The sequence below is a fragment of the Antechinus flavipes genome, chromosome 6 (genome assembly GCF_016432865.1).
Source record: "Antechinus flavipes isolate AdamAnt ecotype Samford, QLD, Australia chromosome 6, AdamAnt_v2, whole genome shotgun sequence".
Classification (NCBI taxonomy): domain Eukaryota; kingdom Metazoa; phylum Chordata; class Mammalia; order Dasyuromorphia; family Dasyuridae; genus Antechinus; species Antechinus flavipes.
The window spans coordinates 249354080-249366668 of NC_067403.1; the positions used below are offsets into that span (position 1 = coordinate 249354080).

At 33.6% G+C, this 12589-nt stretch overlaps 1 protein-coding gene across 1 annotated transcript in view; it reads right to left on the reverse strand.

The window, feature by feature from the left end:
- Positions 1–12589, reverse strand: part of LOC127540546 (butyrophilin-like protein 9) — a 229211-nt gene that overhangs the window by 23711 nt on the left and 192911 nt on the right. The window contains exons 6-7 of the mRNA XM_051965270.1: positions 3110–3388; positions 445–561 (exon numbers count right to left, since the gene is read on the reverse strand). Coding sequence (XP_051821230.1) covers positions 445–561; positions 3110–3388 — 396 coding nt within the window. The remainder of the gene's footprint in view (positions 1–444; positions 562–3109; positions 3389–12589) is intronic.

The following is a 12589-nucleotide window of genomic DNA, read 5'->3' on the forward strand; positions in this document are numbered from 1 at the left end:
GGTGTTTATACTAATGAAAATAGCTATATATATATATATATATATATATATATATATATATATATGTATGTATGTATTCGTGTATTCACATGCATGTCTATGCATATATATATATATATAAATTTGTGTATATTATACATATGTAATATGACAAATGTATTCTATCTGTATATATTTTGAAGAACCATGGAATAATAGGTCAGGAGCTATTCTCCAAATCAGAAATACCTGAGTTAGAAAGTTGCTTTTGCCACATGCTTGTTGTGCATCCCTAAAGAAGACCCTTAGCCTCTCAGGGCTCTCAACAATTTGTTAACATTCTTCCTTGCCTAGAGGGAACTAACCTGTATTGACAGAGGGATTGCCCTTGTCTGAACATTCTCTGTTTCAGAATCTCTGGCTTCTACTTCATGCTGGAATAATCTACATTGCACAGATCTTTACCTTTGGCATTTTTTAACTTCCAGATCACAAAAATAAGGATAAGAATCACAGTGCTGAGAAGGGCCACAATCACAATCCATATCACAATCCCGGGAGTGTCATTTGTAAATAAGTCATCTGAAAAATTCAAAACATAGTTATATAATAGAATCAGGGGTTTTTAGTGATCACTGAATTAGTGCTCAATTTGGTGATTGCATTAAATAGTGAAATTTCCTCATTTTACAGAAAAAAGAAACTAAATCTTGGATCATTCAATCCCCAACTCCCAAATGTCTCTAGAGGATGGTCCTTGATTTTCTAACCAGTGTTCTGGTCAAAGGACTTTCTGAGCACCTGCAAACATAGATTCCTCTCTGATCTGGGTACTAGCACAGCAAGAAAGGCAGCTTATGCAGTCAGGAATAGAAACTGTATGGCTAATGCTGCAAAGAAGGAGGGTTTTTTGGTCCAAATGGAAATTATTTGCACCTAAATATGTGAAACTGTGGCATGCTTTAGAACATAGATTGTCTTTTGCCTTTCGTTTTATTCCTGTTGCTTGGGACAGTGCTAGAGACATACAAACTATTTAATTAATGCTTGCTAACTAACTGCAAGCAATTCAATTGAGAAGGAAAAGGAGCACTGCCCATGTGCGAATGTGTAGAAGGACAACCCTTCACATACAAAGCATTTCAGTATGAAAAGCAATGAAATGTTTGGTGGGCTAAATAGAGATGAAGAAAGAAAGAACTTGGGCTGCAATAAGGACCCATGTCACTAGAAGTCCTAAGTATGTCTGCTCTGCTCTATAAATATCTTTTTGCTTCAATGGTCAAAATAGCGTTAGAGGAAGACCGTCATCAAAGCAGATACCTAGTGTATTCTATCTCTTCCTTCCAATGGAGAGCATCTTAATCTTTTGTGTGTCCTGAATTGCTTTGTCAGATTAATTAAACCTATGGATTGCTTTTTAGAATCATGTTTTTAAAAGCATTAAATAAGATACATAGAGTAACAAATGAAACCACTTTTATTAAAAATAAATTATCAATATTTACATTTTTAAAATCTCCATACTCAGTATGTATATTGAAGTTTTCTATTATGAGTATAGGGGTTGAAGAGGAGAGAAAAATAGTGAGTCATGTGCCAAAGTCATTGTGGAAAGAAGGATGACTTGGAAGTCAAAAGAAAATCTCTACCGGGAACTTAATTGTGTGGTAAATGTTTACAGCATGAAATTCAAAAGAAGAAAAGTTATTGAGAAAAGGAGGTAGAGGGAAAGCCTGAAAGTGGCAATGTGCAACAAGGAAAAGGCAATTTCCCCACTTTGACCATTGACCCATTGGCTAATGAGTAAAGGTCAATATTGGAAATAGTAGAAGGGAATCTGTGCCATCCAGGGGCAGCCAGGTAACAGAAAGATCTAGAAATCAGAAAGTGGAAGAGGAAAAGATTCAGGATGAAGAGAAGTCCATTACCTATGGCATTCCAAGAGGTACATTGGAAAAACTGGGTGATATTTGATTAAAATTTGGAGTGGGAGGGCTGATTGAAATACTAATAAGACCTTGGGTTACGGAGGTGGTTTGGGGTTTGAAAGATGATCCATAGAGGAGGATCAGAATCATTAGTTTATGAAGCACACGCATAGGTATAAGATTGTTCATCATTGAGAAGTTAGATATTGGGGCCAGAGGCAAAGGCTGACCAGCTTCACTCCTTCTCCTTCCTCACAAGGTGGAAATTAGGCAAGAAAAGGATGCAGCAGAAGGAGAGCAAACCTTCAGAGTAGGAGAAAGTAGACCCATTCATCACTAATTTTTCCATTACTCTTCCCTCAAAGGACAGATATTATGGACCTGAACTCAAACAATAGATTGTTGCTCTTTGTACCAGAGGTTCTCCACATACCAGTTGGGAGATTGGACTGGCAGCAGGAAGTGAGAAGTTATCTTGTGCTGTTACAGATGGAAGTCTTTTCTTTGGGACAGGGGAATGTCCTTTGGGGAAGATGAAGATGGCAGGCCCCTTTTTTCTTAAAGGACATCCTACACCCAGCAGGAGAAGGAAGGCACAAGGCTCATGAGCAGAGTAACTCTTGGTCCCTCTCATCATTTGAGATGACAAGCCACTAGGTGGTAGCAAGAAGAGATATATTCCCTTCAAAGAACAGAGCCTACCTATAAAACCTTCATGTTACTGCTTCCCTTTGTGTTTATCTCCAGTTTACTGAACATGTATGTTGATACACAGATTCTTGCATGTTGCCTCCCCCACATTAGTCTGTGGGCTCCTTGAGAGTAAAGACTGCTTTGGGGTGGGTTTTTTATTTTATTAGTTGGGTTGTGGTTTTATTTCTTTGCTTCATATTCCCTTAAAACTTAGCACAGTGCATGGAATACATGAGGTACTTAGGACATGTTTATAGTCCAACGCAATAATTTTACTACCTTTACTCTCAGTCTCTTCATATGTAAAATCAGGAGGTTAGATTGCATGATTCCTAAAATTCTTTCTATAGCTAAAATCTTATGAGTCTTAAAAGTAGAAATTTTGGCATTATTACACATGAATAGGAGAAATATTTGAAAATCCTGAGTTTTTCTCTTCTCCTTTCTACCAAAATGTACTCAGTCTGGTCACAAAGTTGTCCTTAGTGCTCAGGGAGGGAACTAACCTGACAGAGAAAAACTTGCTTCCAACTTTTGTCTGAGGAGAGGGTTTCCAATGAGACAAGAAACATTCACTATGGAATTCATGGAAATTGTGATTGATGTTTCAACAGAAAATAGTCCGTTTTCTTTCTTCTTGATCGTAGTGTCTTGTGGCAATAACGTTTCCTGGTTTTTTCTCCATTGAACTTCAGGCTTTGGGTACCACCCTATAGATGTGCATACCAGCCTAAGACTTTTATTTTCATCACTCATAATGTATATGTGAGGAGCAGAGCCTTTGCCTAGGAAAGGAAAGCAACACAAAAGTAAAATTATTTCCTAGAGGAAATATTCAAGAAGAATTTTTATCTTATTCCTCCTTATTATGTCTTATCAAATATTATTATTGGGAAAGCATCAAATGTGAAAAACACACAATGTGTCTCTGTGTCTGGGATGACTGTGTATTTCCAAATAGGGTTTTCTTTGGCAAGAATTGGATGTGACTGAAACTGAATAACCACAACAGATCAAGTGATCATTCCATTACTGACCTATGTTTTGTTCAATTATGCCACTTTTGACAAATATTTTAACATTCTTTTTTTTTTTATTTTCAGCTCAAAATTTTTTCCATCCTTCCAGTTATTCCACCATTCATAGGTAGAATATGATATGCATTATATATATGAAGTCATGCAAAACATTTCCATATTAATGCATTTTGTTATTACTTCTGTTTTATGTGGGAATTCATCTCATTCAAAATCATAGTCATGATAACTGTGTAATTCCCTCTACCCCATTTACTTCTATTTATCATTCTCTCTTTTTCTCTTTATTCTGCTCTTTCTCAAAAGGCTGTTTCATCTCTGGACACTGACTCCTTAAACTGTTCTCCCTCCTATCACCTCTGTGTATTCTTTTAATTCATTTCTCTCCTCTTTTGCTATTAAGTGATTTCTATTCCCAACTAATTGTGCACATAAGATCTTCCTTCTTTGAACAAGTGCAGATGAGTCAGAGGAAGCATTGCCTGCTTCGCCCATTATCCTATTTTCCCCTCCATTGTAAAGACTCTTTCTTCATACGTCTTTTATATGAGATAATTTCCCCCATTTTCTCTCCTTTTCCCCTTCTCCCAGTTCATCCCTCATTCACATCTTTTCCTTTTTATAGCATGACAATATAACAGAATCGGGTTCATACCCTCAGTAAAAGTAGACAGGCAAGGGCCTTAATTAAGACAGATCTTGGAACTTACAATATTGTCATACCATTTTGGAATACAAACAATTTGACCTTATTGAATCCCTTATAATTTCTCTTTGCTATTAATCTTTTTATGCTTCTCTTAAGTTTTGTATTTGAACACCAAAATTTTATTGTTTTAATTTTTTCATTAGCAAAGTTTGAAAGTCCTTATTTCACTAAATATTTTCTTTCCTTCTAAAGGATTACATTCTGTTTTACTGGGTATTCTTAATTGTTATCCTAAGGCACTCTTGACTGGAATCCTAACTCCTTTGTTTTTTGAAATATCCTAATCTCACCATCCACTTTAATGTGGAAGTCACCAAACTTGTGTAGCCCTGACTGGTTTCACTGTATTTGAATTATTTCTTTCTGCCTACTTGCAGTGTTTTTTCCTTAAAGGATTTGGACTTTAACACGTGGCTATTCTCATGGTGATTACTGAAACGAAGGCTATTTCCAAGATCACCAGAAAACCACCAAGAATACTACACATGGGTACCATGGAATATTATTCTTAGCACGTATTCAGTCCCCTTTCCATCTCTCTGTGGTGATAGTTTCATAACTACTGTTACTGCACCTGCTACCACCACTTCTTCCAAGGCCCTATTTTTGGTAACGTCATGTTCCAAGTCAGTCCCTTTACAAGGGCCACAGACACTGCTTCTGACCTTCTAAGTTGTCCTGGAAGAAAAAAATGCCCCCCTTCAACTTTTTGTTGGTTATGCAAATTTGACTTGACACATTATTTTAAAGTTGTTTAGAAAGGAATTTAGCTAGCATTTAGCTAGAGAATGTTCTCTTTACTCCATTTTCTTGGCTTTGCCTCTCCAGTCATATCTTTAATAGACATTAACAAGTGAAGCATTTTCATTTCAAAGAAAGAATTGACTAGACTGGGGAATTAAAGGGAAGTATGAAAGATGGATTGATTAAAGGAACAGGAGAAGAAAAGAGAAGATTGAGGTAAGATAAGACATAGGTTTCAGGTGTTTAAAGAGTTATCAAATTAAAGGAGAATTGACTTTATTCTAATTCATCCCAAAGAAAAGAATTAGAAACAATTGATGGAAGGTACAGAAAGGAAATTGCAGATATTCTTTCTTGTAGTAAGAGCTGTTCAAATTCTGGATAGACTGCCTCAAGAGACAATAAGTTTCATTTCTTTGGAAAACTTCCAGAGAAGAGGCTGGCTGGCAGTTTGTTAGTGATATTATAGAAAGGATTTCTGTTCAGATTAGGGTTAGACTAGAGGATCTTTGAGGTCCCTTTTTGCTTTTATCACACACACACACATACACACACACACACACACACACACACACACACATACACATATATGGAAGCCCATATAGCTTAAGTACAAGAGTTCATTCTATTTTGTTTTCATGAGGTGGTCGAAAATGCTTCTCTCAATTTAAAAGGTATTGAAGTAGTCAACACACACTACTATGAGCAAAACTATTACTTAAAGCCCCACATTTGACTAAGTATCTTTCACACTGTGACTCCCTCTAGTTGCTCCCCAGAAATGTTCTTTGCTTATGTTCATGTATCAGGTTTGAATTGCTCTAATTATTCTATCTGAGCACTTGAGTGCTCTTCACTCTCTTAACCCTTGAACTTCATCCTCAGATTAGTCCTTCAGATACTCCCAGTTCAATCAGCTGCCTCTGACCAAAATAACCTTAGCTCACACCTGCCCTGCCTACTTTTGTCCCTCTGGCATGATGTTTAGGATTCTGTGTGTTGCCATCAGAAAAACACCACAATTGCTCCCCTACCCAGACATGCCCCAGGACACCTGGCAACAACTCACCTGCTACATACACTTGGTATTCTGTTTCCTCATAAGCACTGGAACTTTCAAATGAACACCGGTACTTCCCTTCATCAGAGGGACGAATATGATGAAGCTTCAAGGCCACACTCCCAGTGGAAATGTCATCTCGAAGAAATTCTGTCCTCCCTTTATATTCTTGGTGCTGATATTTCAGATAATCCTGCCTATATTTATACTCATGCACAAGTTCTAAGGACTCTCCATAAATCCACATCACATCCATGTCCTGGGCATCCATCTGGGGAGAAAGGTGGCATGGGAATATGGCCTCTCCGCCCACCATAGCAATGACTGCTTGTTGTGGTCCTATCACAGTGAATTTCCCTGGAAAATATAGACAGTCAAGGGGTGAACTCAAAGTTAATTCAAGAATTGGGGTAAAAGAGAAGACCACATAGTATGAGCAAGACGTGAATATTTAGATGTGAAAAAAAAATTCAGAAATAATCCAATCCCAGACCTCATTTGATAAAGCACAGAATCTTATCATCTGAAGGAAACTCAGAAATGCCCTATCAATGGGAGTGGAACTCCCTATCTAACATAATAATCATTCCCATGTTAATTCTGAGCAGTAGCTTTCTATCTACTGTTGGTCAGAGCCAGCAATGGTGAACTTTCCACCTCACTTTTCTCAGTGAAAGAAAGAAAACTAAGATTGATGGGATAATAAACATTGACTTTTTTTTATCAAAGGTCAAGCAGGCACAAATTATCATAAACATACATGCAATTAAAATTAGGGTGGCTAACAGATTTTTCCTTTCTCCCAATTTCTTTTTAGATTTTAATTATCTCTAGATATAGTCAAACTATATCTTCAATCTAATCTTCAGCCATCTGAAAAATGAAAATGAGACCATAATTAAATTGTATAAAATATTTCTTTTAACCTTAAGTTAGATACCCTAATAAGTTACAAATAAATAGTTGTCTAAGAAACATTAAAAGTCTACTAAAAATAGAGGGAAATGGGTAAAGAAATATGGCTAGAAAGCAAATTCTTAACCAAACTTGGGATAAGAGAAAGCATAAAAGACAAAATTGTTATGTAATATAAGGTACAGTCAGGAAGCCCTGAATTCAAATCCTGTCTCACATCCTTTATAACTATATGACCCCAAGTCAGAAAAGTCAGAAAGGGAAATAGAGGGTGCAAGACAGAAATAGTGTTTGATCTTCTTAGTAGATAAATTTGCATGTAGGACCTAGATTCTTCTAAATCCCAGACCAGTATGAAGTTAACTCTACTTTGTCTTTCTTGATTGATGGGATGTAATGATAAGGAGGTTGTGAGGGAAAATTAAAATCATCACTTAAGAACTGATTAGTTGACAGTAGAAAATGAAAGGGAATAATGCCCAGAAAGCTGACAGAAAAAAACAAACAAACAACAAAAAAAAACTTCTTATATATGTAAGAACACAGAAAAACATTTAATAATAGAAAATCCTAAAGGTGTCCCAGATAGATGAACTAGTCTTTGGAGAGGTAATAATGACAGCAAAAAGATGAAGATTAAATTTGAATATTACTTCCTGATTAAGTCAGAAATAGGGACAAAATTAGATTAAGGATGGAAGACAGTTAAGAACTTATCAGAATGAGACCAAATTACAATTGTGTTAATTTTGATAAAACATTCTATCCAAAGGAAGTGATTTTTCCTGTTGAATGGTCATATAAATGGTTTTAAAACTGTTTTTTGGAAAAAGGGATGGATAAAACATCATGGGATTCTCTCCATTTACCATAGCTATGGTTTAAACTCACTATTTCCACCCACACAAATAAGTCATTGATTTCTCCTTATATGCAAGTACAATAATTCTCAGTTCACTTTTGAAGAAAGGAGTGAGAAATGAAAGTGGAAATTACAAGGTGAAATCAAACCCACTGGCAAATTAATTGAGAAATTGTCTAATTCATACATTGTTATGTTGAAAAGACCAGTCATATAAATTCAGTTATTGTTTACTTCGATAAAAATTATAAACAAGTCAGTGACATTTTGCAATGAGGACTGAAAAGAAATTCTTGGATGCCAGATCTAGCAGTATTAAGGAGATGTAATCCTGGGCTATGTCTGTGGGTGAGGCTAAGGGAGCATATGTTGTCCTAGTGAGTATGGAGCCAGAGGGAGCAAGAACATTTTCAGGATAGCAAGATTGGAGGTCCTAACTGTGGCTTAGGATAGATGAGAAGTGCCTGAGATTGAGACTCCAGACAGAATTCAGGAAATGATAATAATGAGGACATGATGACTGAAGCAACACGAATTAAAGCCTGGTAACATTAATAAGCTATTAAAAATAAAACAAAACAAAAATAAAAATGAATAAGCAAAAAAAAAAAAGCCATGGTCATAAGTAGTTACTATATATATATAAAGATTTGAGTTCATATTTAGAGAAAGATAATGAGGTTAAAAAAAGTAAGCCACTCCTAACCTAAAGAGTAATGTCAAATGTTCACAAGTCTAAAAAGAGTCCTTGGAAGAACTAAAAAAAGAATTAAAAAATCCAGTAACAGAGACCAATAAAATAATAAGGGGGGAAACAATACATGAAAATTATTAAAAGAAAATAAATCAATTGGAAAAAAAGACATCCAAAGTCTTAGGGAAGAAAATAACTCCTTGAAAGCTAGAATTGAGCAAGAAAAAATGAATAATATTATTAAGAGAATAAAGGAATAATACAACTAGAAAAAAAAAAGAAGAGAATTTCAAATGGCCTTTAAAAAATAACTGATGTTTTGAATACTTTGAGGATATGCAATATAAATTCTTATGTTCATATTACCTGAAAGTTATGATAAAAATACAATTCAGTATCATATTACAAGAAATTATTAAAGGATTCCTCCGGAATTCTAGAACAAGAGGGTAAGAGAGAAATAGAAAAATAAATGTATTATTCATCACGTCAAAAAGAGCCCAGAAGGAAAAATTACAGGAATGTCATATCAAACTTGCAAAATTCCCAGGTTAAGGAGAAGATATTTTAAGCAAGAAGAAAAAATACAATTTAAACACTGCAGAGATATAGCCAGGATTTCACAAGACCTAGCAACTTTTACACTAAAAGTCAGAGCTCTTAGAACATTCTTTTTCAAAGAGTAAAAGAGTAGGAATTGCAACCAAGAATAAGTTATCCAGCTAAGCTGAGCTGAGCTTCATCTGAATAAAAAATAAAAACACTTCAATGAGCTGAGAGACCAAAAATCAATGGAAAACTAAAAATAAAAGATCGAGAAGAAGCATAAGTAAAACATTAAATATTAATTATAAGGCACTCGTTTACATCAAACTCCACTTATTATACATGGAAATGTTATCGGTATTCTTAAAACTGTCTTCATTATTAGGGTAGTTTGAAAGAAGGGTTTGATGTGAATTATGTATCATAGGTATTTTTCCAAAATCAGATATTAAAAGATCAAATGGACGATTATCTCATAAAATGGGGTGTGAAAAGAAATACTGATACAAATGAAGCAGATGGGGATGGAGGGTTGGTAATGTTGGAACCTTACTCTCATCAGATTTTGGGTGAAAAGGAAAGAACATGTACATCTCAATGAGTGTGGAAGTCTTCTAAATTTATAGAGAGATGAGAGAGTTGAGGGACAGGATATGAAGGGCAATTTTCAAATGTGAATTCAGATTTAGAAAGATGAGGAAGAGGAGAAGAAATGGATCATTAGAGGAGTGGGTAGAATAAAAAATAAGAGGGTATTGGGAGAGACTGTTGTAACAAGGATAGGAATTTGAGAGATTTAGAAGGATAAGAGTAAAATTTAGATGGAGGTAAATTCAAAAATAGTAATTAAACTTTGAATTAAATGGGATGAACTCATCCAAGAAATGAAAATGAATAGCAGAATGGATTAAAATTAGAATTTAACAATATGATATTGAAAAAAACACACATTTAAGAATATGATACACATACAAAGTAAAGAATGAGAGAATTTATTTTGCTTTAATTAATGCAAGAAAAACAAGGTGGCAAATATGATGTGAGTCAAAGATAAAGCTAAACTAGATTTAAGTGAAAGAGATTAGTAGAATAATTACATTTAGATAAAAGTTACCATAGACAATGAAGTAATATCAATATGAAGTCCTATATACACCAAATACTATAATATCTACATTTTTAAAAGGAAAGTTAAATGAAATAAAGATGGAGACTGTAGTATAATAATACTATGTATTAATATCTTTCCCTCCCAGAAATAGATAAATATGTTGTCCTGTGCTGAGGAATAAACCAAGGAATAAATAAAAAAGAAGGGCAAGAAATGTATATAATTTTAGATTAGCTAGATAGGATACACATCTGGAGCACACTGAATGAAAATAGAAAGCAACATTCCTTTTCTCAGTAAGAAATAATACATTTACAAAAATTGATCATGTATTAGGATATAAAAAAATTTCAGACAAAAGCAAAAAAGCAGAAATATCATATAAAGGGCCATTGAAACATTGATTAAAAGATAATTAAAAATTAAATGACAATCTTAAAGAATGAGTGTGTTAAAAAAAAAAAACAGATCATAGAAACAACCAATAATCTGATTAAGAAGAATGACAATAACAGTATAATAGAAAGATCATTAGATAATCATTTTTTAAAATAAAGAAAACAAAATCACTAGTATAAAAGTGAAAAAAGTCAATGTGACAGCAACAAAAAAATGAAATTATAAAGACTTGTTATAAGGAATTATTTTACCCAGTTATATACCAATACATTTGAAAATTTAAGTGAAAAGGAATATGTAAAAAAATACAAATTGCTTAGATTATTAGAAGAGGGAATGTTTGATAGAATTCTCTTTTACATCCATCTGGTCATGAATAATATTTACATATTTCTGTCTAATAGTAGCCTTCTCTAGAGTGGAGAAGAGAGGGAGAGAAGGGGAAAAAAAGAAATTTACATGAGAACTTAATTAAATGTTAAAAGAAATAGAAACTTGTACAAAATAGAGATGTGTTTTTATCTACAATTAACTCTTTTATTATACTATGTTATGAAAATGTTTATTTTATTTAACAAACTAAAAATAAAATAAATACAATTTAAAAAAGAAATGGTATGAAACCCACAAAATCCAGATAAAAACGACCAGCTATCAATTAATACATCTAATAAGCAATATTTATTAAAAAAGCTTCTTGTGACAAAGCAAAATGCTGTTACTTCTATACAAATGATCTCATTGTTTAGGTGACAGATTGTCATTGACCTCAAAGACCTTACATTCTTGCTGGAATAAAAGAAAGAAATACAAAAAGAAATATCATTAAATGTCACACTGTAAATACAGAGTAAGTAATTATAAAGCAAAATGCTGGGAAAATTATTCTTTTTTTTTTTTTCGGATTCACTTCCTTTATTGCAGTAATCTTTATACAAAGTTGAAACTGCAATATTCAGTGTTAAAACATTAGAAAAGCATTCATGTGACAGTTACAGGTTTATCAAAATATTACAATTTCAAACTTAGCTGATAATTATCCACCAAAGCACAATTATTTAAGTTATTTCCTCATTTTCTTTAAATATGTAATGTCATGAAAACAAAAAAGAAATTATGTAAAAGGAAACCTAAAATACAAATATTGGAATGTAACAAATAAATAATTGTTTTTATCACCTACTGTTATTTGTTAGCTTAAGAGCTATTTTAGCTAAACCCCCATGAATTTTTGTCTACAGAAATAATGAACTGCCAAATGCCAATGCACAATTGCTTATTTCAAGTCATCACCAATGATTAGAACTAAAAAAATTTGGCATCAAAACAATCAAAATTCAGTATAAAAAAAATAGAATAACTTCATCACTAGCTATTATGTGTTTCTAACAATTTAACTGCTGAAATTTATTGGAGAGCTACAATAACTTTAAACCTTTTTGACCAGGTATCTAGTGTTAAAAGTAAAGAATCCATAAATGAAAAGCATCTTACATTATTTCATTGACTACGATTCCCTTCCCCAAGTATGCATATTTAAATATACTTTTTACACATGTATGAATACACACACTTCATTTGGTTCCTGTGGTACAGATTGTAAGTGATGGTTTCCTGAATGGGCAAAACTTTAAAATAAGTGTACCTGTGCACGTTTCAAGATAGCAGCACTAAGTCCGTGCCCTAGTGTCCATCTGTTTAAAGGAAAAAAAATTCAAACATGGTAACAATTCCATGCTTATTGAGTAATTTTACATTTCTACTATTCTTCCCCACAATTACTGCAAATCTTGTAATAAATGCAATAAAGTTGTGAGTTATGAGCTAGGAAAATAAATTTGGAAAACAAAATATTAAAATTTTTACAAATATTTTACATTAAAAAATTACCAGGTCCATTCTGAAACTA